The following is a 27,147-nucleotide window of genomic DNA, read 5'->3' on the forward strand; positions in this document are numbered from 1 at the left end:
CCATAAGTTCTCGCGTTTCCTTTCATTACCAGAGTGCCTCGACTAACGCAAGAGGCCTTTTGTCATTCGGGGTCCCGTTCCCGTCCCTGTTAAGCAAATCTCCCCCTGATCGACTCCAGCCTCCATGTTGGCACAGAATACTCTGTTGGGTACTGTGGACCCCTGAACGATACAGGAGCCCGGCATTGTTCCAATGGCCCGACCACTGTAAATCGCGGGCCCGGCCGTGTCCCTGCTTGGGAAATGAGCCCCCAAGGCTCAGAGCGACACGGAGCCGACATTTCAGTGCTAGTGATATCTGGCCGACACAAGGAAACGCCCTGTCTTGGGTCCCCAATCGGTGCACAAGAGGCCCTCTTACTTACATTGGATATCACGGTCCCACGGGAGGGGTCCTTAATGCGACCTGCAGCTAGGCCTTTTGGGCGCTGCAGCCTTTCAATCGGCCGCTTGATCTTGGGTTTCAAGAGACCCTTCAGCCCTCTTTGCCCCCCCCCCCCCCGAAACACCGCTCTTGACCGGCTCGGGGCCACTTGCCGCCACAAGATCCTTGGTAGGCGCCGTGACCTGTGACCGACACAGGAGGCCCTCACTGGGTCAGAGATCCTCAACATTGAAAATCCCGGGCCCGGCCTCGTTCCTGCTTGGAAAATGGGTCTCAAGTGCTCAGATGGACACATCGACTCAGGAGGTCCCTAATCGTCTCAGGGGTCATACTTTCACTTGAGCGCCCGTCCCTGCAAACCAGGGCCCCTGAATAAGGCCCTGACCAGCTATTTGTGCCCTTAGATCCTCCAGTCAGGTTCTTGATCGTCGGGTCCGGTGGGCCAGCCAGGCTCTTCGGGTCTCCTTGAACACTGCCTCTGGCCGACACGGGGCCTCTTGCCAACATATGGCCCCCGTTAGGCGCTGGAGCCCTGACAGACGCCAGGGCCTCGACCAATGTAAGTCCCTGGCTCAGGCTTTGTCATTGCTTTGGAAATGGGCCCTCAGGCCTATGCTGCCACGGAGCCGACTGTGTGTCACTGGTGGTGTCTGACAGACATCTAGGCCCTTGTGAACTCAGGACTTCTCTAATCACCGCGCGGGGTACACTGACTGGCACTGGAGTGCCCGGCTCCGCGGACCGGGCCCCATGAATGCGACCTCCGGCCGGTCATTCGTCGCTGAAATGTTCATTGGAAAGGTGTAAAGGTGTGTGCCATGTTTAGTTGTCGTTCTTAGCACGATGGAAACTTGCCAAAGTAATCACTGATACGCCGTGTTTACTCGCCTATGTCATCTGTGCTTGCTTCTGATGATGCTTGGAATTTGATGAGCGCATCAGCCGCCAGCCACTAAGGCCATTTCACTAATCACCCAAGCTGCCTTGCATTAAGGTTACTAGTTACTAGTTTTACTTTACTAGTTATGGGTGTACCAAGGATTACATTATATGGTAGTAAATTGAGCTCCACTTCAGCCGCAGACAATACGTACATGGCGGATTTGGGCCGTGCGCGTGCGTGGTGCGTACTCTGCGTACAACGGCGATTCGGGGAAGGTGTATGGTGGAGGCTGTTGGTGAGATCATCGGTCGGTGGATTCTTTTGATCGTGTTTGTGATGCTGTTTTTCAAGTGTCTACTTTATTCCATTGCTCATTGACAGACTAATACAATTTTTCCAAATCTTGATCAGGGTTGGGGTGGAAATTAGCGCTGACGCGCTGAATGGCAGTATCTGAAATTTGGTTTTGGCTCTTGGGGGAGAGAACAAAAATATTAAAAGCACAGCTTATAGTGAGAACAAAATAACCCAAGTGAATTTGCAATACATTCACAGCTGGCACTAAAGAACATTCTTTAGCAGCAGATGACAGTAAACACCATGCTCAGGCTGGTCTAAGTAATCACTGAAGACCATTAGAGATTGGCTGCTTGCAGTTCTTAGACTTTCTAGCTTCCTAAGCAAGTGCTTTTTTCCTAAGTCTTTGCATGCACCTATGGATTTTTTTAAAGCTATGGAGCTGATAGAAAGTTGTTGATATTGATAGTTCTATTGTAAAGGTGTCAGTCTCAATAAAAGCTGACAGAGGCAGATGCTTAAAATGTTGTGCATGTGTTGCACTGTTCCCTGGGCTCCATAATGTTAAGCTTATGGTTGAAGTGTCATGCAAGCTACAACATAAATAGGAGCGTCTGGGGCACTGTAGTTAGTGCAGCTACATTCTAGCCCAGGTACAATCTTTCTTACCCAGAGGAAATATTTTGGGGCAATGTGATACCTACCTAGGCTTTTACTGACCTAGATGTACTTATTGGGAACAAGTTTGTAGTTCCCTATTTAGTTGGATAGGATGTCAATCCTTCCCCATCTCTGAGAAAAAACTTGGTGAAAATCAGGAAGAACATGGTTTGCTCTATTTCAGGGGGATGAAAGATTTCTCTGCTCACCTGCTCTACCAAGTTATGTACAAAACTACACCACCTGAGACATCAGGCTGCTGCATGATCAGGGCTCAGATGCCAACGCAGCAGGGGTGGAGGAATTGTTTCATCCTCACAGAGCAATCCAGTCACATAAGGTTAGCACTACTACATCTACTCAGTGCTGAGTCTGATACAATACTTTTTCATTGTATGACACTGAACTAAATTTATATTTTGCCTTTATTTACACCACAAACCAGCTGAGCTACCATCACTTTTCAGCTAAAATAAAAGGTACATCTAGAAAAATGTGAATAATCATATAAATACACCAGAAGAAGTTCTGCTCAATGGAGAACAAGAAACCCTGCTTTAGTTTTATACTCAGATCATGATTGTGTGAGGATGCTCTGTAGATCAATAGAACAATTTTATTCTTTTGTTTGATGACCCTTTTGTGTGTGTTCATCACATATTCATCTTAGATTTCTTGGTGGAGAATATGCCTTATCTTCAATGTTAAATCCTCGCCAAGAGCCCAGGACTTGCAGAGCCTTGGTTTTCCACATGCCCGAGTGAGTGTTTGGGTTGATGGTTAACATCATCATTATATGCTCCATACAATATCCATTTCTGATAATTTTCAACAAAACTTCTATAAAAGTAAGATTGAAAAAGAATGAAAAATAACTTATTCATCAATATATGATTAATTCTCCTTATATTTAGAGGTACATGTAATGTTTACCTCATATACTTTTGTATCAATTTTTCTTGTGTTACAATGATTTATACGTGCAATCCAGAAACTGTTGAGTTGTGCGGCGTGCGAGATATTCTCCGCGCTTCTCCCTGGTACGTCAAGAGGCGCCGTTGTTTTGGGTGCGGGATTGAGTCCGGTGTGTGAGCGCGTTGGTGTCGTTGGACGGTACGTGAGTTAAGCATGTGCTGGTGAGCAGCAACAGACCTGGGCACTGAATGCATTGCAAGGAAAGATTATGTGTGGTATGGCAGAGAGATTCGGCTGTAACCCGCGGGCAGTATCCCTCGTCCAATCGTGAGTGTGGCTCGCGATGCTGTCGAAGTTGCAGGAACAGCTTGCCTCCATCTGACGTTTCTCACAGAGAGAAATTTTTGCATTCTTTCCAGTATATATTTGTGGAGAACAAAATGTCTTGGGGCTAAAAACACCAAGAAGCACCCAAGTTTCAGACAGTGCTGAATGGAGATATGATTGTGCACAGTCGGCCTGGGAGGCGATCCTGAGCTGAAGATGTGGAGAACTTTTTGAGTGACATCGTGTATCGCGATGCTGGTTCATACCTTAGAGTTACCATGAATTGTGGAAAACCTATCAGATCAAAGGGATGGCCATGGATTTAGGCAGGACTTAGGATGTTATTGGTACATGGACCAAAGAAGGGAAGGCAAGCCTCCTATGGGTTGGAAGCCTCTTGATTAAAACAAAAAAAACAGAGCCAAACTGAAAAGCTTCTGAAGGCGTCATCACTGGTGGGAGAGGAGTATGAGGTCTACTGTGACCCCAAACTAAACATTAGTAAATGCACCATACATGGCTATGGCCTAGTGGACCTCACTGATGAAGAATTTTCTGGTCAGGTCTGTGGAAAACTAAGGTCTGTCACATCAAAAGCCTCTTGCTTCCTTTAAGCTGACTTCTCAACATAGCCCTAAAGGAATATGTGCTCCACTTCATGACCACATCTTCAAAAGCTCAGTACAAGCATACATGTTGTTCAAACAGCTGGTACTGGTTGCCAGCTGGCAGGTACTGTGCAAGAGATCTTTGTTCTCAATGTAAGATCCAGTCGTGTTTTGTCATGCCTGTAGCCCAGTAGTAGGCTCCAGTGAGCTGGTAAACACCCTGTGGCCTGCTGTCCCTTTGAAATGAGGTAAAGTTGCACTTTGTACTTCAACAATGTCCAAAATGTGTATTGTGGTGATAGTCGTGCATGTGCTTATGGTTTGTTTTTGAAGGATCTGAACCAAACAGTCACTTTTAAGATGTCATGTATTGCTGAAGTTGAAAGTTAAGTGATTTTTGTTACTTACAGTAGTGTTGAGAATGGTAAGTAAAAAATTGATACGAAACTGGAAATAGAGTGGTAATGATATTCTTTAGTTTGCTCAGCATGCAAGACCTACTGCCATACAGCAATGGAATGAATTGCCTATTTCCTTCAGCTATTCTACTGAGAGACATGAATAAGACTTGTAGCTTCAAATATGAGTGTGGCCTAAAGAACCATCACAGGAAATAAGTTCTTTGACTCATATTTGATGAACTTATGTATTAAAGAAAGATAGAGGTAGCACTGGTAGTGCTTTGCAGGATTTTCAGGTTACACACTTGCAAAATATGTCTTTCCTGCTATAATGAAAACCTTTTCATCCACACTGGTACATGCTCATCAAGGTAACATGAAAAATGTTAACATCACTGCCATGATTAGCTGTGTGTACTTACAATCTCCTCATGTCATCAACCTGTTTCCATTTCATTTACATTGTTTGTTCCTTTCATGTTTTCAACAGGTAATCATGGCCAGCTGTCTAATGAAGCGAATCAGTCTTTCCGTGGTTCAGGGACAGTCTCAGAGATGTCGCCGCCTATCAAGAACAGCTGGCCTACTGACGGCCGGCGATCAGGAGAGAGGCGAAGAAGCGCAGCCCCTAAAGAGCCCAGCAGAGGCAAAAGCCACTGGCTTTGCTGAATCGTTCAAGAAGTTTGAGGAGATGACACAACCGAAATCGGAGCCAGTTGTCCCAAGTGCACCGTTCTTGACTCTGCTGAGGAACTCGCCGTTCATAAAGGTGGGTTTTCGATATGGCTGCCCAATTCCAAGCGTCAGTAAATCCGATGGAAATTAAAGCGGATAATACTGATGGTGACCCGCTCTGTCAGATGGGTGATCCGGCCGGCAAGGTCGTAGAAGGCGAGATTTTCCACGCAGTCAGTGATGACCTCTACATCGACTTCGGCGGCAAGTTCCACTGCGTCTGCCCCCGACCTGGCCGCAGAGGAGAGTAAGTGGCCCCGCCGCGCTACGCGCTCTCTTACTGTACCGTAACTGCGGCTGAACAGCGCCTTGGGACGCTTCCGGAATGTTTGAATTGCGCAATACATCGCTAGGCTGGACCATTGGCAGTAATGATGTTTATAATGTAAGACCTCGGTCCGGTTGGATTTCATTGTTGCTCTGTTGTTCTGGGTGTAATTGATTCGCACGACTTGGGCGCAAAATGACCTCAGCAGTTGCTTCACCCGAAGGCCCTAATAACCAATGAAGGATTCATGTGGTGTAAATTATTCGTGATTGATTGAATGCTTTATAACGATATATCGCTTAAGCAGTGATCACATGCGAATTTAGGTATAGAGGCTCTTAGTGTGATCTGTGCTGGTTGTTGCTGCAAGCCGTCATGTTCTTTCTTTGCTTTCGTTTTTCGTTGCAATGGTGCGGTGTCAGTGCTGCCGATCCTGGCGCGCAGGGAGTATGTGATCGGCGCGCGCGTGCGGGTCCGTCTGCACGACCTGGAGTTGTCGTCGCTGTTCCTGGGGGCGCGGCGAGACCTGACCCTGCTCGAGGCGGATGCCACGCTGATCGGCCTCCTGCACAGCCCGTACAGCGTCAGCGCGCGCCGCCTGCCCGGCTCGTAGCGACGTGCGCCGGCCGCACACCTCGTCCTCCATAGCGCTGTACAGTGTATTGAACAGTGTGTGTGTGTGTGTGTGTGTGCGCGCGTGTATTACAACAGCACACGGCCGAGCGGTCGGGGATCGGCCGTCTTTCCGGCCATGTGTAACAACAGTTACGCGTGTGTCGAGCGCTGCGCTCGCCACGTTGGACGTCCTTCATAGAATACAGCGTCAGACCGAGCTGCGGTCACTGTACAGAGTGCGGCCGGCGCCACAGCTGTGTCCGCTGGGCGCCGCGATACAGCGTCAGACCGAGCTGCGGTCACTGTACAGAGCGCGGCCGGCGCCACAGCTGTGTCCGCTGGGCGCCTCACCCACACTCGCGCGTGCACTCCCACTGTCGCTCTCACGCGCCGCAGAATGCCGATAAATGTCTACACTCTTGAGTATCCTGTAACAAGGCGGAGCAGGTGGCAAGGCCCGCTTGCGGCGGCGGTGGTGTCGCCTCAAGCGGCCGTCACCACATCCCCCTGCTGGTGCGGCGCCGTCTACACCAGCGGTCGCCGCCGGCACCAATCGCACCACCAGTGGTTGGCCGGCCGGCCGGCGCTGTCCCGCTTTGTACACGTGGCTGCGGCGGCCGGACGGCCTGGCCCCGGCCGAAGCTGTGGGCCGAGGGCTACGAGGCGCCAGCGGCCGGGCAGCGCTGCTCGTCGCTGCCGTCGGAGCAGTGCACGACAGCCGTCACACACGTCGCTGGCCGGCAGGCAGCGACCCAGCGGGCACCTGGGGGACACGGCAGGCGCACGTCAGCCTGTGGTGGCGCGGCAGGCGCACGTCAGCCTGTGGTGGCACGGCAGGCGCACGTCAGCCTGTGGTGGCACGGCAGGCGCACGTCAGCCTGTGGTAGCACGGCAGGCGCACATCAGCCTGTGGTGGCAGCGATGGTGTCGGCCGATTGTCGCTGATAAACGTCGTGTCATGTATGGGCTATGCAGTCGGCGCTTATTTTTTATTTGTATTTGCGCCCAGCATATCGTGTCAGCCACAGGGCCGCGCAACGCTGTGCGATGTCCCAGTCGAGCGCGGCTGCCGTAATGTCTCCGCATGGTATGCTGCATGTCGGCTGCATCAAACAGGACGTCGACACGTCATCTGCCCCAGTGAGCCACTGGCACCTGACCCGCGGGTACAATCCAGGCCGCCATGGTCCGTCGACCTGCGCCGTCGCCCTGCAGTGACCCCTGGACTGACCTGTGGCCCTGGCAGCCGTGCCGCTGCTCGGACGGCAGCCGGCCCGCCGTCACCTGGTCGATCCACTGGGCGTAGTTGGCCACCTTGGTGTACACGCCGGGCCGGCCGGCGCGTGCACACCCGTATCCGTTGCTGGTCACCCCGGCCAGCGTCCACTCCCCGGACGGCTCCTGAGGCAGGCGCACGGACGGTGTGACGGGAGCCGACGGCGGCCGGCTGGCAGTGGGGCGCCGAGCGAGTCTGGTCAAGCCTAGTCATACGCCAGCAGCGGCCGGTTAGGTTATCTCCGTGCGTTACGCCACGTGACCCGTTGTCCCCGCAGAACTTCACCAACTCCGCGGTGGTGATCAAAAACATGGGAATATGTCCAGCTCGCCTCAAACCAGGGCAGGAGGGAGGTTCGGACCGGTGCTGGGCCAGCACCGGTCCGAGCCTCCCTCCCCCCCCCCCCCCTCCTCCCTCCCCTAGCACCGGTCCGAGCATGCCTCCCCCTCCCCCAGCTCAGTCCGCCCGACGAAAATCTTCAGCCTGATGGGTCAACGGTCCATCGCCCAGCCCGCCGGTCCTGACTTGACACATCAGCGGACCGCCGCTGTCACCCAGCCCGCCGGTCCTGCCCTGATACATCAGCGGTCCGCCGCTGTCGCCCAGTCCGCCGATCCTGACCTGGCATATCATCGGACCGCCGCTGTCGCCCAGCCCACCGGTCCTGACCTGACACCCAGCCCGCCGGTCCTCACCTGACACATCAGCGGACCGCCGCTGTCGCCCAGCCCGCCGGTCCTCACCTGACACATCAGCGGACCGCCGCTGTCGCCCAGTCCACCGGTCCTGACCTGACACCCAGCCCGCCGGTCCTCACCTGACACATCAGCGGACCGCCGCTGTCGCCCAGGCAGGCATCGCGGCCGCCCCGCTCGTATCCGGCGCAGAACATGTTCTCGGTGATGCGGTACAGCGGCAGGAAGACGGTGCGCTTCTTGCACTCCTGGGAGGAGATCAGCGGTAGCTGCACCTCTTGCAGCGTGTCGGCTGAAAGTAACACCATCCGACGGTCAGTCGCGAAGTGCAGATGTGCTAGCTGATGCTGCCGTCTGCCTGTGGCCGATCACTGCTGGCATTTCAGATGACAGTCGCCCATGAGGACGACATGGATTCGACCACGTGTTACAGCAGGCATGCGTCAGTCAATGAAATATAATGGAGAAATTGTGCCATTGATCGGTGGTCTTCGGTTCGCGGTCTCGCGTTGCAGTACTTACGGAATATCCTGCCGGATTCAAACAGCTGGCCCCAGCCGACCACTGTACAGAGGGCTCCGTCCTGTATCGGCGCGTTGGGTGATGGCAGACACACCGGTCTTACGAAGTCGCTCATCCTGGAATTTCCCGTGGCATAGCGTCAGGATAATAAGAGACCGCGTGCGTGATTAGCGGGCTTAACGCCCGTCGCTGCAGTGCTTCCAGAAAATCATAGCTATTGCATCTCGACGACCTGTAGATTTCACAACTCAATGGTCTCCTACCATCCCGGAATCACGTTCCAACCAATCTACACTTAGATGTGCGTCGCCAGAACAGGCTCGCGCCCCCCAGCGTCACCTCCAAACAGCGCCAGCACGTACTGGGCGGGCTCCTTGAGGCGCAGCAGTGCAATGTCGTGCACGTAGCCGACGTCCTGGTAGTCAGGGTGCATGATGACGTGCGAGACGGCGTGCAGCCGCTCGTGCGGCGAGAGCAGGGAGCTGCCGCGCCGGTACGCGCCCAGCCGCGCCAACCAGAACCGCCTGGTCGATCTGTCGGAGGGGGGGGGGGGGATCGTTCAGCCGGGGCTTTGAAGGGGACCAGGAAATCTGGCGGAAGGCAGCGGATTGCATCCCTGAGCGCTCGTCCGAAAAAAGCTATCAGGCGCTTGTTGGACCGCCTGGAACATATATTTGGTCTACACATATTGCCTAGCATGTTTTGCACCCTCAACTCTGAAGTACTGGCCTTTTAAATTTACAACTGATACCAGTTCGCAATGAACAAACAGCCGTACGCGTCTGCAGAACGGCTACAAGTCGGCCAAGAGCGCTGCTTGCGCCATCTATGGGCGCTCACCTGAGGTAGCAGTGTCCGGCCGAGACAAGCCAGCGGTCCGAGATGAGCGTGGCGCCGCACTGGTACTCCCCGTCCCGGTACATGGCCGCCTGCCACGGCCACGCGCCCGGGCTCGTGTTGCCCCCACCCACGATCCTGAGTGGCACAGCGGCGAGGTTAGATGGGTGCGCCATTCGCAGACGCTCACGCCGCGGTTTTTCGTTATGGTGGGCCGGGCTTCCCAGAGTGGGGTCTAGCTCGTGATATCCAAGCCATGGTGGTGCCCACGCAATTAAATCGGAACAGGAAAACCACGTGGTTCGGGGCCAATGCACCGTCGTTTTCCGGAAGCAGGTCTAACCTTCTGATTTCGACAAGACATCAGCACCCCAAGCGTACTTACCCTTGCCGTTTGTGATCACTGAAGTAATTGCCACGCCTGAGGTCTAATTGCTCATGGGAGCAGCCAGCGGTGAGCTCGCTTATACTGATATCTAAACACCGAGTCGGAAGCGGCCGGGGTGCGTCCGCTCCCGGAAGCCGGCAGACCTGTGACGCGGTCTGGCGGCCCAGCAGCGCCTATTTGGCCGCCCAGCCCGACAGACCCACCTGGCCTGGCGCTGCTTGATGCGCGGTCGCAGGCCGCAGCGCAGCTGGTCGCAGGTGACGTGCAGCGCCGTCTGGCGGGGACACCGCTCCTCGGCGAACACCAGACTCGCCCTGCGGCACCGACCGCGCGTGAGATCAGCCCGAGCACCGGGGCGGCGGGGGGGGGGGGGGGGGGCAGCTCTTGTGATCGTGAGGTTCGGTACGCCTCGGCGACAGGCCACCGAATTGTTAGCCGTCGAGGCGTCGAACCCAAAACGCGAAAGGTGGAATGAAGTCGCACCTGTTCAGTTTCGTACGGCATGCGAGATGGCGTGGTGGCCTTACTTCTCGGACTCTGGTAGCAGGGAGCTGGGCGAGTACAGCAGTCGGTAGAAGGGTTCCGCGAGCTTGTCCGCTGTCTCTGCGGGTGGTGTCTCCGGTCCCACCGAGCGGACTTGTTTGGCGTCCCTGAAACACGTCCAGGCGATGAGCATCGCAGCACTCCGATCGTATCATGTACAGGCCATAAGACCGCCTGCTCAACGTATGTTTAAACGTAGGTGCCACCAGTCTTAAGCTGGTTGTGGGTGAAAATTAGCCGATGTTCCCGTGCCGGGATTGTACAGTTAGACATATAGCGAATGCACTCACTTTATGATCACTGCGACTCACTCTTTAAGCGCGCGCTTTCAAAACCGGGGGAGCCGAAGAAAGTTTCCCTGTCCTACAGCACCCGTCTGCGTGCTGCTATCCTTGAGAAAAACACCAACACTTCAGCACGCACACACCAATCGAAAAACGCCAGCAGGCCTCTCCCCCCCCCCCCCCCCCCCACCTCTTCTCTCCCCTCCCCACTCACTGGTAGGTGAGCGCTTTGCAGACGGCCCTGCCGAGCTCCTGGGCTGCCCAGCGGCCCTTGATCTGGCGGGCCGTCCGCTCCAGCTGGTCGGCACAGAGTCGGCCCCAAACGCCTCGCTTGCGCACGAGCAGCAGCCCCTCCGGCCGGTACTCGGGCGCGCTCGCCTGCGCCACGTCCGCCGCGATTGTCACGCAGCGCCGCTCGTCGGCACCGTCGGCGCAGTCGTAGTGTCCGTCGCAGATGGCGCTGCGGTCGACGCACTGCTTCGCCTCCGGGCAGATGAACTGATCCGGCCGGCACCACTCTGCCAGCGTGAGGGGAATGGGTCACGAGGCGGCAAAGCTGAGCTATGGGCACGGATGAGTCGGGAAGGAGAGTTCACTGATGCTGATTTATATCTGAAAAGAGCTTCCCTGCAGCTCGCGGCTGAGCCTGCCTGCTCTGAAACCAAACTCCAAGATCGCAGCGATCCTGTCTAGTTCCGATGACGCCTATTCTACGCGGAGTTCACCTCACGCCCTCCGTTTTCACCTCCATGTCAAATACTCTTAATCGCACAGCTGTGTGGGAGCGCCTTACTGAACCCAAGCAGATCCCCGGTGCCCCCCCCCCCCTCCGGTGAGCCTGCATGCTCCCCCCCCCCTGTTCCCTTCCCGTGAAGCCCGTCTGCGCAGCGTGCCCACCCGCCTGCTCACCGCACATCTGCTCGTCGCTCGAGTCGTGGCAGTCCACCACGCCGTCGCACAGCTTGCGGTGCAGCGACTGGGCACGCAGCCGGTCGGCGCACGTGCAGTCGCGCTCGTCGCTGCCGTCAGCACAGTCCAGAAGCCGGTCGCAGCGCGACAGTGCCGGCACGCAGCCTCCCAGCGTGCGGCACGCAAAGTCGGTCGGCTCCAAGCAGCCTGCCGGCGGCGCCCAAGCGCTGTTGCCATCTCGGGTGCCTGTGGCCTCATGGGCTCTGCATGTGGGCCTTGAATTTGTGGCCCGTTGCTGGAAACGGTGTCTCTACAATCTCGGCTGAGCATGTGAAACGACTGACATTATGCAATGCTGCCTTATGCACGTGATGAGGGAGGTATTGTTGACATAGTAAGTCCCGTACCAGTAGAAGGAGCTGAATACCATTGAAACGTCCGACCCCTGTCACGATGCGACGTGACGAATGCTGTGTAGATGCCGTCAGTCAAGTGCTGTGAGGATGCCGTCAGTCACCATTCACGTGTATCCGGCCTACTACAGCCGGAGCGCTCCAGTCGGTCTGATAGGTAGCATAACTCACCGTGCGCTACACAGTCCAGAAGAGGTGCTCAGGTTAGTAAGAAACCGAAGAGTAAAGGGTAGAAGAACTGAAGCATCTAAGAACTAGTGTGCAGTGTCTTGTCGACCAGCCCCCTGGCGTCCAAAGTCCACAGTTCGGCGCCGTTCCAGCAGATGGCTGTGCTGGTGGTGCGGCACCGCGGCGGGGAAGGGGGTTAGTGAAGCTGGCGACTCACCGGCGGCCGTGTGGTTCCTGAGCAGCGACGCCAGCGTGGGCCGCGTGGGCGCACCGCTCGGCCCCAGCCCGGCCGTGCCGACCTCGTTCTCGGTCTCTGCCGCCAGCTGCGGCCTGCTCGATTCGGCCGCCGCCGGCGGCTGGGCCGGGGGTGCGCTGTCCGCCGCCACCGCCGCCGCCGGCGCCGGCACTGGCGCCGGTGCCGGTGTCGGTGACGGCGCCGGCTTCTGCGGCCCGGGCGCGTCCAACTCATTCTGGCCGGGCCGCTTGTGGAAGCGAGCGAAGATCTTGTCGAGGATGTCCTGCACGCTCTCGCCCTCGCGGTAGCGGATAACGTGCACCTGGGAGCTGTTGGGGAGCCGCGTGGTGTGCCGCAGCAGCTGCTGCCGCTGGCCGGCACGCGCCGGTGCGGCCGTCGTGGCGCGTAGTGCGGCGAAGAGCGGCGCACGCGGCGCCGCCGGCGCCGACTCACCTCCGTTGGCGTCCGTGCGCTCGCCGTGGAAGCGCATCAGCTTGTCGGAGAGCTTCTCGCGCGAGTTGAGCGGCGTGCTGGTGTGCACGCCACGCGGCGGCGCGCGGGTCGGGAAGCCGGTCAGCTGGAGCAGCCGGTCCGATAGGCTGCTGGCAGATGGCGCGCGGGTAGCGGTTGACAGCCCGCCGGCCACCTTTACGCGCGTGAGGTTTGCCAGCGCTAGCAGAACGGAGCTGTTGAGCGTCTTGGCGCTGATTGGGCGCCGCGTGGGCGGCGGCAGGGCCGGCAGGTGCGTCAGCTGCCTCGGCAGCGCGTGGCTCTTGCCGCGGCGGTTGGAGCGCGTGCTGTTGACGGCGATGTTCTCCAGCACGAGGAACTTTGTGTTGTTGCGCTGGTGCTCGGACGGTGTGCGGCTCTTGTCTTGGCCGATGAATGGCGCCAGCAGCCGGCGGCGCGCCTCCTCGTCGTTGAGCAGCACACGCAGCTGCTGCTGGTCCATGTTGGCTACCAGCGCCGGGTAGCGCAGCGCGATCAGCCGGAATAGGCTCAGCAGCTGCTCCCGACTGGGCGCCGCCGCTGCCGCCGCCGAGGTCGGCGACGGCGCCGTCGGCGTGGCGGCGTCCTCGTCGTCCCGCTCTAGCCGCGATGGCTCCGTGTCAGTAGCCTCTGCGGCCGGTGGCAGCGTGCTCTGAGCGAACGCTGACGGCGGCCTGGGGCGCGACGGCGGGTACACCCCCGAGTAGGACGTCACCGGCTGCAGGGCAGGCCGCGTGACTGTCGCCAGAGGGCGCGGCGCGTCGCTCATCGGCACCGGCGCCGCGTTCACGACCAGCACGTGCTGCGTCGTGGCGGACGCGGTGGGCGCCACCATCGGGCGCCGCGTCGGCCGTCGCTCGGCGAACGCGATGCCCATGCGGTCAACGCTCTGCGCGGTCGGTGGGTCCAGCAGCAGCATCTGCGCACCGCCGTTGACGATGCGCCGCTGCGGCTCCGGCGTCTCGGCCGTACTCATCTCGCGCACCTCTGACGTGCTGAACTCGGTGCGGTAAAGCACGCTGCCGGCCGCCACCGTGGGCCGCCACTCTGGGATTGGCCGGTCGCTGACGCTGGGGAGAGGTAAGGGGGATGGAGTGCTGTCGTTGGAGCGGCCAGGTGTGGGCCGCGGCGCTGGCAGACCTGCGCCGTCCGGTTCGCGGCTAGTGGGTGCGGCAGCTTCTGCGCTGACTTTGGGCATTACGGTGAGCGTCTGCTGAACGGACAGATCCTCCGGTATCGGGAAGTCAGATGGCGTCAGTGCCGCCGGCACCGGAGTGGCGCGCGCCAGCTGCGGAGCCTGGACTTCCTGAGCGGTCAGCGGGCGCCTCGTCGCGGCCTCCGGCGCCACGGAAAGCGCAGGGACGGCGTGCTCGGCCGTGCCCCGCGTGAGCCCTCCGGCCTGGAGTAAGTGCTCGGGTCCATTCTGGCCGGCGGGGCTGGGCCGGCTCGGCTGCGGCGAGCGGTAACCGCCGCCGCGCGGCGCCGCCGTCCGGTCGCCTTCCGAGAAGAGTGGCGCGCCAGGCCGCGGCCGGGCCGCCGGACGCTCCACTGGGTTGGGCGACTGCGCGAACGCCGGGATTATCGGGTTCCACGGGCTGTAGTCGTACAGCGGCCGCACGGGGCCCCCGTCGCCAGCCACCACTGGTCGGACCGCGGCCGACGCCGCCGGACCCTCGACCAACTCAGGCTGCTCTGGCCGCGCCAGCGCGACGTTGGGGCTGCCCGCGACTGGGGCGACTGGCCGGCCGCTCGGCGCCGGAGCCAGACCACCGAAGTAGGCGGTGCCCACCTGCACGTCAGCGTAGTACGGCTTCTGGCCGGCAGGCAGCGCGCTCTGCACGCTCCCCGCCGCGGTGGCGTCTACGTAGCCCACGCGGTCCACCCCCAGCGCGACCCCGGCGGCTAGCAGCGGCGCCAGCTCCGTGGCCACGTCATCGGCGTAGTCTCCACGGGCGATGTCGTAGTCCTGCTCGGCGTGCTCAGGTTCCGTGTAATCGCCGAGTAAGTCCGCCGTCACCGGAGCCGATTCAGCCGGCGGCTCAGTGGACAGGACTGGAGCTGCTGTCGTCGGTGCGTCTCCCTCCACGACTGCCCCAGCGTCAGCCGGAGTCTCGGTCATGTCAGCCTTGATGATGGCTTCCGTGGAGGTGACCTCATCCGTCGTGGTCGCCTCGCTTGTAAAGTCTTCCGACGTGCCGCCCAATATGCCGTCCGACATTTTGCTGGACATGTCTTCCGACATGTTTTCCGGCATATCGTGCGAAATCTCCTGCGACATCTCGGGCTTTTCAGCGGCAACTGTCACTTCGACGCTCTCCGTCGGCGCGCCCTGCGGCTCGGGCTCACGACTGGCCTGTGTCTCCGCCTGGCTCACAGCCTGGTCCTCGAAGGCCGGCCGGGCCGCGTCGCTTGGGTCGAACCCAGCGTCGTACGCCTTGACGTCGTCTCCGACGCTGACGGCGGGCGTCGCCGCTGGCTCCGAAGTGACGCTCTCCTCCTGGTCGGCGGGCGAGACCGGCGCCGTCTGCTGCGGCGCCGCTTCAGGTCTGGAGAGGGCCACCTCAGGCCGCGGCCTGGCAGTGGAGGAGGACGCCTCGGGCCGGCTCGGAGGTGGAGCTGACGAAGACGAGGCGGCCGGGCGCTCGGGTGGCTCGGCGGCGGGTGAGGCCGTCGCGGCCCGCGCCGGCGCCTCTGCCGCGCTCTCCTGCAGCCGACTGCCGCCGCCACCACCAGCGATGAAGGCCGCGTTTGACGCCCCTTCCTTGTTCTCCCCTGCCGACAGAGGTCACACCCATCACCGCCGGATCGGTGACCCGTCATAACCGGCCGGAGCTGTTCGCGCCGGTCAGACCTTGCCGCGCGGCCGCACCTCCACCCCTCGATCAGTTACAGACCGGCCAGCGACGGCGGTCAGTTCCGCACGCTGGCTGCCGGAACTAGCTGACCTAGTCGTGATGTTGGTTGAGACCTCACCTCCCCCCCCCCCCCCCCCCTCTCCCGCCCAGCCTACCAGGCGGAGGGACCCGGCGCTGAGGCGGTTACGGCGCGTGTGCGTGCTGGCCGCCCGTGTCGGCACTTGCGGCTGCGGGCGGCGGAGAGATGTAGCGGGAACGTACGTCGCTCATTACGCTCTCACTGCGGCCCGGCATGCTTTCACCACGCTATCACTACACTAGGCAGGCACAAGCGCATTACAAGGAGCCCTCACCGCGTGTTGCCTGCTATCTGAACCAATCGTCGCCTCCTGGATCAACGCCACGGACCGCACCTCCGCAGGAGCGCCACGCCGCCACCGTCAGCTACTCACGCTGGATCTCGATACTGTCGATGTCGACGGTGACGGCACGCAGGGCGCGAGGCTCCAGTGACATCACCTCCTGGGTCACCACGTCCCGCACCGCCTCCTCCGTGTTGAGGACGGACCTACCGGCAGGGCGACTCGTCTGTGAGGACACTCGCCCAAGGTCCATGCCGCTGCTCTCCAGGTTTTGGCCCGGGACGCCGCTTCAGGCCGGTTTCAGTGTTTTTTCTCGGCGCAAGCTCAGTATCGTTGGTGGTTGGGTCCTGTCTGTGCCAGGCACGGGCTCATCTTCACCTGCGGTGGTTTACAGCGCACCCAGTGGCACGGTGTCTACACCATTTCCGCATATTCGCTGCCTCAACTGCGGCCACAAAGCGGCTTAGATTTCACGTGGCTTATTAAGGTTTGTTTCGGGCTCCGCCTCTGTCTGCCGGCATTTCCAAATGCCAAGAGATTACAAACATGCATGTGCAGTGGTACGACAGATAGGAGGGATATAGAAGAAGGGTATCATTTGGAGCTATGCCCCCCTCCCCCCCCCCCCCCTGCTCCTTGTGGTAAAGTCCGCAGCACCTTTCAGCGGTTTAGATGGCCCCTCCACGACCTTTTCAACATACCAAACAGGCCCACGATGCATCAAACTAAGATCCAGAGCACCAACATGTCCCACCGTTCCGACAGCAGGGTCTCTAAGCAACGGAAAGGAACCGCCCTGGGTGGAATGTCTCCAATGTCCTGGGTTGCCCCTCCTGGCCAAACTCCTGGCCACTGGTCACATGCTTAAGCTGGTCCTGATTGGCACATCCTCTACAGGGGTGATGCCAAACGTTTGTAAACCGATCAATGGGACGCTGCCGTTCCTGTAACCTCAGAAACGACGTCGGTGAGGCTACCTACCAACGCACCTACAGAATAGTACAGGCTCTTTTAAAATGTGCTTAGGCTTTGGCTAATTCCAGGGTTGCGTCCGAGCCACTGGGGCCGAACGAAGCGTTCACGAGTGCCGTTGGGCTCCTCCGCCTCGTGGGCATTGGGCTCTCTGTTCGACAGCTCGGCGGCCCTCTGTACGACATCTCGGAGCTCTGTATGACACCACCGAGTCTCTCCGTACGACAGCTCAGAGCTCTCTATATGACACCACGGAGCCTCTCTGTACGACATCTCGGGATCCCTCTATGCGACAACTCGGGGCTCTCTGCAAGACAGCTGTGTCTGGGGCCCAGGGAAACAGGCACTGTGATGCAGTGACAACAGACCACGGCAGCTGCAGGAGCTGGTGGTCAAGGTCACTGTACGGTTGCCAGGGTCACTGTCACGGTGCCCCTGACTGTGCACCAAGCGGCTGTGCGGGACTTCGGGTCCCTGTATCCCATGCTATTCGTCAATGCATCTGACCCCTTCACACTTTTGTAGCATACGTACGCAAACGTTTTGGACACATCTTGTTATGGATTTGGCACGATAGCTGTCGTAGTTTTGTGGAAGGATTGAGGCGGGGCATAAGTGCCACGGCAGATAATAGTTTGGAATATCGCCCTCAGCTGGTGTGTTAGTATGTACGTTTATTTCAGGTGTGCTTACTAGTACACTAGATGAGGGCAACACTCCGAACAACGCTCCGTTTGTAGCTGGCATTGCTATTGCCACGAAGGGGATGCAGCTCCTGCTCCGTGTGTTTATGTTCAGGATCATTCACGACTGATAAAGCTAAAATAGTTGATGCGCAGAGAAATGCGCAACCAGAGAGCGTGCAGCTGTTGTGAAACGTGTCCCTGGCAGCGTGAAATGAGCCACTTTCCTCGACGCAACACCTCATCTCGCGCAACTATGGAACACACGAGCAGTCACCGACTGGAACGGGGTGAAGAGCGTTAGACCGAGATGGCCATGTCTCCAATGAGTGACGCGGGGAAATGGCACACACCAGTGGAGCGCTTAAGTCTGGGACCCCTGGCCGTGCTCAGAAGAAAAAAATACTTAAAGTGACCTACGTGGGAATCTTTCTCCGGTCGAGATGAACCCTGAAGAACACGGTCAGGGAGTCGTTGCCGAACCTCTCGACGGATGCCCGTCGGAATGCGTCTGACAGGTAGCTGTAGCCGTACAGAGTTTCAATCTGTGGATGAAGGAGTTACAGACATTCAATGGTCAATATCAAATGCATGTGAAACGAATCCTTTGCTTCGGGACAAATGTATGTGACACGAATCCTTGGGGACAAACGAATCGGCCCATGAGGGATGGGCTGCTCGAGTTGTCTAAATCGTACTGATGGAAGCTCTTGTATACATATGAATGTAGCATGACATGTACACGTTATGACATCATATGTAAATATATCGTATGTCTTGTGTACATTATCCCCCTCGCGGCATTCACCTTCCGTCAAACACACACGCCACAACTCCAAGAATGGACCTACCTACCAAGTTTCCACGTAGCCAACATCCGAAATAAATCGTGTTCATGAATTTTAAGAGAGTGGCGTTGTTTTGGATTTTGGCCCTCTGTTTTATTATGCATTGTTCTGTGCACAGAAATATCGGCAGGCCTGACAGCGTTGCGTGCTTGTAAACGAGCCGTTGTTTACCCAGCACTCAGACGTGTTTTCTCGCCCCCCCCCCCCCCCCCACCGCTGCTGGTCTGCAGCGCATGACAGGCGGCGCCGGCGCCGTCTCTGCGCCACGAGCGTCTCCGCTCGGCCGGGTCCCGTTACTTCCCGTCCGTTCGGCGTCAGCGACCGTCAGTAGTGTGTTTCAACGACCAGCGTGGTGGCAGGTCAGGGAGGGACCGTGGTCTGTCCTTCACCGCTACCGACCACTCCTGGATGACAAAGCCGCGTGTGCCGCCCCTCTCGCGGCCGCTTCCGGGCGTCGCCACCGGGTCAGACCCGCCGACAAAGTGACCACCGGCGCCGTCAGCCGGCGGAATTTGCATCCCGCTGACCCCGTTATTCGTTGTTCGGAAAATCCGATGGCGGCGACGGCTGCCAGCCGGCCTCTGACCCAGAGTCTGCCGGCGGCGCCGGCCACCGAACCGTACGGAACGGCGCGAAGCCAGCGCGGTGACCCAGTGCCGGGACGGGATCTGTTATGGTGTCCCGCCCGCAGCGGCAGTGAGTCAGGGCTGGAGGTAAAACCAGTTTCACCGGTCAGTGTTTGCCTGTGATATCACGCCAGGCGGAGAGGAATGCTGCTGAGGCCGCCCGAAAGGTCAAATGAAGTAGATCAGATTATGATGAGATCAGATCAGAGCTCAGAGCAGAGATCAGAGCTCAGAGCTAATACTCCCGGCACGCCGGGGCATGCCGCTGTTTCTCAGCACTGTGATCTTGCATTTCGGATAACATTGGATCGCAAGAATCTTGCGCATTACGTGCCTGCGGGGTTCAGAGTCGGCCTCCGTGGCAGGCTACATGTCATAACCATCAGAGTCAGCCGCTGCGGGAGGCTGCATGTCATAACCATCAGAGTCAGCCGCTGCGGGAGGCTGCATGTCATAACCATCAGAGTCAGCCGCTGCGGGAGGCTGCATGTCATAACCATCAGAGTCAGCCGCTGCGGGAGGCTGCATGTCATAACCGCGACAGTCGCACGGACAAAGAACGACTCTGCCATATCGACTGTATCGTCCCGTGGGCACGTCTCCTGTCTTCCCCCGAGCCATACTGGCCGGCGGTCCGTATCGTCCCCCGCGCGGTTGTCCCTGCTGTCCGCCTCGGCCCCCGTCGTTCGGCCCGGCTGGCTGTGGCACTGCAGGAGCCAGCCCGTTGGGAGCCTGGTCGTCCAGCTGTGCCTGCGCGTCCCTCCCAGCTCAGTCCCCTCCAGTAGCGCAGGCAGGGGGCACAAGGGGCACGTGCCCTCCCCCTTTAGGTTCCGAGGAGCTCTTCGGGCACCTCTAAACCAGCGATTAAGGACCCAACTTGAGGGCCCTAAAGGCCCGTAAAGCCAGTCGGAGGCCTCATTCAGTGCCCTGACCGGCAGGGCCGGACACCCTAATGCCAGCCAGAGGGTCATGCGCGCTGATCAGGGGCCCACTGAGTCAATAAGGGCTTATATTTCGGTCAGGCATCACCAGTAACGTACCGTCGGCTCCGTGGAGGCATGGGCCTGAGGGCCTATTTCCCAAACAGGAATAAAGCCGGAGCCAGCGATTTACATTTCTCGGGGCCCCAGAGCGCCTAACAGGGGCCCTATGTGGTCAAAGGTCCCCGATTTGGCTAGAGACAGTGTCCGAGGAGCCCTGAAGCGCCTAGGAGGCCCACAAGTCCTACGATCAAGGGCCCGATTGGAGGGTCTAACGGTGTAAACAGACGGTATAACGGCAGCAGACGGGCTGCTGGGTGGCGTTGCCGGGTCGGGCGTCCGCCGCCGGCCCGGAACCGACGATCAAAGGCCTGGTGAGAGGACATAAGGACCGAAGGTCTGGCTGCAGGTCACATAAGGACCGAAGGTCTGGCTGCAGGTCACATAAAGACCGAAGGTCTGGCTGCAGGTTACATAAGGACCGAAGGTATGACTGCGGGTCACATAAGGACCGGAGGTATGGCTGCAGGTCACATAAAGGATCGCGGCTGGTAGGGCTGTGACCTGAAATACCAGTCAGAGGTCCTCTAGCACCTTTTGAGGAGCCCCTGAGACAATGTGGGTGTCGAAGTCGGTCAGAGATCATGACCATGGAACAGTCGGCCCCATATCCGTCTGAATTCTTGAAACCCATTACTCCACGCAGAAACGAGGCCGGGGTCAGCGATTTTCAATATCCGGGTTTCCTGACACAATGAGGGGCTCCTGTGTCGGTTAGGGGCCACAGTGCCGAATAGGGGGCCTGTGGCGGCAAGTGACCCCGAGTCGGAGCGATGCTTGAGGGGTCCGAAGAAGGGCTGAAGGAACTCTCGAGGCCAAAGATCAACGACCCAGTGGAATAACTGAAGGGTCCAAAGGGCTGGCTGTAGCTCACATTAAGGACCTCCGCTCATAGGGCCGCGATCTCAAATGTGAGTTAAATGATGTCTTGCACTGATAAGGCCGCCTGAGACAGAGCGCTCCTCTATTTCGACAGGAGATCACGAACAACGAAGAGTCGGTTCCGTGGTAGTCTGAGCTCTGGGGTCCCATTTCTCAAGCGGGGACAAGGCCGGGTCCGCGATTTACACTGGTCGGGCTCCTGTATCGTTCAGGGTCCCACAGTGCCTAACAGAGCATTCTGTGTCAACAAGGTGCCTCGATTCGGTCAGTGGAAAATCTGCTCAACATGGAGGGGGACGGGAGCCTGAATGGCAGAGGGTCTCTTGCGTTCATCGCGGCTCTCTGACAATTGAAGGAAAGATGGGAACTTACGACGAGTACTCACATTGAGGTAACATAGGGCAACGTTCCGCACTGCCTGGTGTTAGCCACCGGGCCGACGCTGCGCGGCCTAGGAGACTGCAGCGCTTAGCGTCGAGTTCTTGTTTCTTAGATATGCGAGCGCGCATGCTCAAAACTACGTTATATAATTTGTACCACTAATCAATTCTGACCGATTGTTCAATACATGCAGACAAACGTGGCTTGGTCATGTTGATACAAATTGTTGACCCATTTTGATCTTCAACCTATATTCGCGAAATCCTTGCTATCTACGTACAACCCAGACAAGAATACTGAAAAAAACTTTTGATTTCTTTCGATTTAAAAGTATCGACTAGACCATTGTAAAGTGAAGGGCGCCCGGCGATTAAGTTCATGCAGTTACGTAACACGGATTTGTCAGTTTATGTACTGTTAACATATCGCAGAACTGATCTCGCGGTGGCGTCTGACCTATATTCCAGTTGTAGAAGAATATAAAAACATATCCTCAATAACAAATCGGCCATATCTAGTGATTTTTGCGAGGCCTTCATCAACCATATGCCCCCCCCCCCTTGTCAAGGCTCTGGCTGCGCCTCTGGCCTCCTCTCTGAACCAGTCTGCAGCGCTACAGCCGACCGAGCCCAGCCCAGTCCTGCAACAGCGGACGGTGGACGGCTTGCCGCGTCGGAAGGGTGTCTGGCGGCGGCCCGCAGGCGGCTCGGCTTGTGTTGATGTGACCGCATCTCCGCAGTGGGCCGGCCCAGCTGCCGCCACGGCAGGGAGGAGACCGTGCTGGCGGCGGCCCGCCGGCGGCCCGGCTTGTGGTGATGTGACCGCGTCTCCGCAGTGGGCCGGCCCGGCTGCCGCCACGGCAGGGAGGAGACCGTGCTGGCGGCGGCCCGCCGGCGGCCCGGCCTGTGTTGATGTGACCGCGCCTCCGCAGTGGGCCGGCCCAGCTGCCACCACGGCAGGGAGGAGACCGTGCTGGCGGCGGCCCGCCGGCGGCCCGGCTTGTGGTGATGTGACCGCGTCTCCGCAGTGGGCCGGCCCGGCTGCCACCACGGCAGGGAGGAGACCGTGCTGGGGATGGCCGTGGGGGGAGCGACGGACAGGGAACTGGCGCTCGCACCATCCGCTGTGGACGGTGGGCCGATGGCAGGGTGACGGGGTCATCTACGTTGTGTTCAGGTATGGGTTGGAATTGTTGGTCATAAAGGTGGGATGATGATCCCTTCGCTAGTGGTTGACTTCCGACCAACATCTGCTGCCTGACATATTTATGGCCCCACCTGATGCAAGACACCAGTTTGTGACAGCGCCAGTAGCTCACCATCCTCTTGTAGCGTTCGGCCTTGTCCTTGAAGTCGGCAGACGTGGTGTCGGACAAACTCGGATGGAAGAAATCACCCCGGGCTACACGGAATTTGCCAGTGTACTGCATCTCGTCTGCAAATACGCACATAGCCCCTGTTTATGTCGCATATGTTTGCATTGCACATGTTTACATTGCACATGCGTACATTGCACATGTTTACATCGCACATGTTTACGTCGCAAACATTGGTAGACACGTGTCTCTCGTGCCCAAAGTACATGCAACGTTATGATCAAGGGCCGCGGCAGGAAGCGTTGATGCATTTATGAAAAAAATGGACTTGCTTCAGGCGGTACACGCAAGTCAAAATTTGTCATTTTGTTAGCACAATGAATCCGACTCACAATCATTTGCCAAAAGGAGTACCAGAACAGCAATAAGAAAAACGGGGGGGAAAGCGATTTCCATCCAAATCATGACGATGATTTTGCAAAATATATGTGCTTTTCCCAAGATCCTACATTTAGATGCATGTGTGTTTTCGTCTCCAAAAATATCACAGTATCAGAAAAGAAGAAGGAAATGACTCTACTTACACTTTAATGCCTCACTATCATCTGTAGTCATGACTGAAAATAAAGCATTACGCGCGTTACAATATTTCCCATTGCAAAAATTGCACAAAGTAGCTTTTGATCAGTGAATGAGCAACATGGTCGATGTCATTCCTTGCTCGAGCTTAAAAGCAATCACGTATTATCTTGACATGGTAGCGATACAATTTAACGGAACTACATAACATAATTGGCACAATAATAAAACGCTAATGTGACGTAAAACTCTCAACGCAGTGTAATGTTTACGCATCCAATCCGCCGTGATGTGACGTAAAACACTCGATGCAGCGTACTGTTTACGCATCTAATCCACTGCTCTGAAACTCTTCATGTGTGATGTACCGATTGCCTCTATGATGACAAACACCGGCGTACCTCCCAGATAAGCCGCAATGGCGACAATGCCGATCACCGCTATAATCACGGTTACTATGGAGACGCTGAGGCAGACGCTGCAGAACGACCGCCGGAAGTATTTGCGTTGTCCTCGGAAGTACAGCTGAAACCACAGGACGCCATCTTGAGTGGGACCTATCGCGCCGTCTGCGGCGGCGGCCCGCCGCGCAAATAAGACATGGCTTGGCCGCACAGCTTCGTGGGCAGCCAGCCAGCATCAGGGAATGGTGGGGGCGTCACGAATCGCCACCCCTCTCCGTCGTCTGGAGGGGCGGGGGCGCCTGCGGCCCAACCGCAGAGACGGACGGGACCAGAGAGGGGGGGGGGGGGACGGAGGGGGGAGGGGTGGGGGCGTCAGGGCGGTGTGGAGATCGACTGGGCGACGCGCGGTCTTTGTTACAATAGTGAGCAGGCGTGCAGCTGTGCATAGTGAGTGTCGCCGCGCAATGTACCGAGTCACGACTCGTGCGTCAAAACCGCTGAGTTGAAAGCACAGTCAGCAAAAAGCGATGCTTCTGATTCTCGGATTGAGGGCTGAGGGCTGCGCTTATCTTTAGATGACATTTCCGCCGTCCACGTAATCCCTCACCGGCATCGCCATCACCACCTCGCAAGCAGAGAGAGAGAGAGAGAGAGAGAGAGAGAGAGAGAGAGAGAGAGAGAGAGAGAGAGAGAGAGAGAGAGAGAGAGAAGAGAGAGAGAGAGAGAGAGAGAGAGAGAGAGAGAGAGAGAGAGAGAGAGAGAGAGAGGGAGGGAGGGAGGGAGGGAGGGGAGGGAGGGAGGGGAGGGGGAGGGGAGGGAGGGAGAGAGAGAGAGAGAGAGAGGAGAGAGAGAGAGAGAGAGAGAGAGAGAGAGAGAGAGAGAGGAGAGAGAGAGAGAGAGAGAGAGAGAGAGAGAGAGAGACCCTTAAGCAGGCAGCTTGTGGACGATTAGGTTCGGTGGTCTGATGACCCGTCACCGACGGACGCGTGAGCCCGTCGGCAGCTGGTCATTGGGCGCCCTGAGCGCACGGCTGGGACGCACTTCTTGCCACGAGCCTGTGACGTGACGTTCTTTGATACACCTCCTGTGACGCACCTGTGACGCACATGTGACGTGACAATATGTAGCGCATCTCCTGTGTTACGCCTGTGACGCGACGCTCTGTGACGTACCTCCTGTGAGGTGCCGGACGTGGAGTCGGCCCAGGAGTAGGGCCCGAGTCCGCCCAGCGGCGGCGGGTTCACGTAGTGCACGTATTCCGGCTGTGAGCCGTACGACAGACTGTCCCCGCTCATCTGCCGAGTAAGGTCACCGGTCAGACATGGCGGGTGTGAGCCGTACGACAGACTGTCCCCGCTCATCTGCCGAGTAAGGTCACCGGTCAGACATGGCGGGTGTGAGCCGTACGACAGACTGTCCCCGCTCATCTGCCGAGCAAGGTCACCGGTCAGACATGGCGGGTGTGAGCCGTGCGACAGACTGTCCCCGCTCATCTGCCGAGCAAGGTCACCGGTCAGACATGGCGGGTGTGAGCCGTACGACAGACTGTCCCCGCTTATCTGCCGAGCAAGGTCACCGGTCAGACATGGCGGGTCACGGGTCACACAGAAGGGTCACGTGTCATACAGGGCGGGTCACAGGTCAGGCAGAGGATGTCATCGGTCAGAAAGATGGCGTCAAGTTCAGACAGATGGGATCACGGGTCAGAGAGGGGGCCACGGGTCAGAGAGGGGGCCACGGGTCAGAGAGGGGGCCACGGGTCAGAGAGGGGGCCACGGGTCGGCTAAGCAGGGCCATGGGTCAGACAGAGATAGGTGATACATTGTCACACCACGGGTCAGATGGATGTCAAGCGGCAGATGCCGGTGTCAGCTGACAGTCAGGGTCAAGCTGGTCTCAGCTGATGTGACCGTTCAGCTGGGCTTTATAGCTGAGCTGCATTGCCAGTTAGACCTCCCTGTAGAACATGTGGATGAATAGCAGACTGTCCATGCTTATCTACATCAATACGCAGCACTGCTCGTCGACAATAACGGTATAAGTATGGAATGCTCTCAAACGGTTAAAATGCCGCGATTGTCGCGAATTGCGTCAGCATGGCAGCAGTCGTGTAGTCGACATAGTAGCATTCGTGTTGTCAGCATAGTAGCAGTCGTGTGGTCAACATAGCAGCAGTCGTGTAGTCGACATAGCAGCAGTCGTGCCATACCTTGCTTGCAAACTTGCTTTAGCAAATCGCACATGGGCATGAACGTGACAATTCTGAATGTCTTTTTTACCGGTAGAAAGGTGATTTTGCACTGCCCTGATCGCTTCATCAGTGTGAAAGGAACAATAGTGTTTCGGGTAAGGCTACTGGCCAGTCAAGGCTGCGTGACCTCTCACGGCCACTGGCTGAATGGTGGAACACGTCCTAACGCTCCGTCTGCTTGACTTTAGCCTTCCCCTGACAGCCATAGTAACCGCATGAAAATCAGACCTTGGCTATAGTCGGCAAGCACATGATTTTCTGTGGCGCTCTCACGCCGCGACAATGCTCGCTCCCACGACTGTGGCGCAGCTGTGCCGCATTTTCAGGCTCGCCCTGACTCGCCACCAAACAGCATACCGGTTTACCGGACAGACTTCGTCCAGATAGGCCCATCTAACAAGGGCGCAGGGGCCACGCCAAAGCCGACCACAGCTCTTATTAAACAAACTGTTACAGGCACTGGAGGAAGTAGCCCACCACCTCCCACAGTCCTAGTCATTTAAAGCGTACATCATGAGCGACGCTGCCAGCCGCAGCCGACAGCCGTGCCCCGCGGCCAGCGGACGCCCTGCGCGGCCGTGGCCTGGTCAGATGTCGTCGCCGGCCTGGACGATGACTCCTGGCTGCCGTCGGCCGGCGTCGAGCGCGCTCGCGGCACGCACCGGCGACCGCCGCCAGTTTTTGCGTCGCGCGCTGGACCGCGGCTGGGCTCCGAACTACGTCTGGGGCTGTGGTGGGTCCACCTGCCGGAGCGGCCGTCAGGCCGTCGAACGGCCTCCGGGGTTTTGTGCGGCGAGTGAATGCCACCGAGCGGGAGCAGCAGACTGCCGCGAACAAAGCTGCGGCGATGCCGGCAAGAATGTTGCGAAAGGCGAGGAGGATTAGAGGGAAAGAATGCGGAAAGAAAGCCTTTTGAGTGTTTGCTCTAAACGGCAGTGCAACTCTCCACCCTAGGTGCACTTCGTCGTGCTAGGTCATTGACCTAGGCATGCCACGGAACAGGCCTATGGTCAGAATTCTTAACGCTTCAAACCCTTCAAGACACTACCGGGCTTGCTATGAGACTGAAAGTCAATCGACTGGGGACAGTTACTGG

General features: G+C 57.9%; 2 protein-coding genes across 6 annotated transcripts; one reads left to right on the top strand and one right to left on the bottom strand.

Annotated features, from left to right (window-relative positions):
* Positions 1–1,527: 1,527 nt before the first annotated feature.
* On the top strand, positions 1,528–6,312 carry LOC119089482 (28S ribosomal protein S28, mitochondrial). 5 transcript variants are annotated; one of them, XM_037212200.1, is made up of 4 exons: positions 1,528–1,563; positions 4,967–5,245; positions 5,337–5,458; positions 5,924–6,312. In XM_037212200.1, the coding sequence occupies exons 2-4, from the start codon at positions 4,973–4,975 to the stop codon at positions 6,090–6,092; spliced, it is 564 nt and encodes a 187-aa protein (XP_037068095.1). In that variant the 5' UTR covers positions 1,528–1,563; positions 4,967–4,972; the 3' UTR covers positions 6,093–6,312. The 5 variants fall into 5 exon arrangements, with proteins under 5 accessions (XP_037068095.1, XP_037068094.1, XP_037068098.1 ...); XM_037212199.1 differs by having other exon boundaries at positions 1,534–1,575; XM_037212203.1 differs by having other exon boundaries at positions 1,534–1,543.
* Positions 6,313–6,456: 144 nt separating this feature from the next.
* On the bottom strand, positions 6,457–25,792 carry LOC119089378 (uncharacterized). The gene is given in 20 exon segments (XM_037212047.1): positions 6,457–6,810; positions 6,812–6,857; positions 7,326–7,495; positions 8,188–8,357; positions 8,588–8,703; positions 8,950–9,120; positions 9,428–9,562; positions 10,016–10,126; positions 10,340–10,462; positions 10,854–11,157; positions 11,549–11,755; positions 12,818–13,900; positions 14,351–15,625; positions 16,161–16,276; positions 18,146–18,270; positions 22,821–22,936; positions 23,402–23,434; positions 23,798–23,921; positions 24,973–25,095; positions 25,754–25,792. Coding segments are annotated over 20 exon segments (4,647 nt in total). The 3' UTR covers positions 6,457–6,750.
* Between the last annotated feature and the right edge of the window lie 1,355 nt (positions 25,793–27,147).

Source organism: Pollicipes pollicipes, unplaced genomic scaffold (genome assembly GCF_011947565.3).
Source record: "Pollicipes pollicipes isolate AB1234 unplaced genomic scaffold, Ppol_2.1 Scaffold_3087;HRSCAF=3621_pilon_pilon_pilon, whole genome shotgun sequence".
Classification (NCBI taxonomy): domain Eukaryota; kingdom Metazoa; phylum Arthropoda; class Thecostraca; order Pollicipedomorpha; family Pollicipedidae; genus Pollicipes; species Pollicipes pollicipes.

Excerpts from the sequence above, each read along its gene's own strand:
- LOC119089482 (XM_037212198.1), top strand. Across the intron at positions 5,246-5,336 it reads GGAACTCGCCGTTCATAAAG|ATGGGTGATCCGGCCGGCAA; the intron begins GTGGGTTTTCGA and ends CCGCTCTGTCAG. Across the intron at positions 5,459-5,923 it reads CGACCTGGCCGCAGAGGAGA|GGAGTATGTGATCGGCGCGC; the intron begins GTAAGTGGCCCC and ends CCTGGCGCGCAG.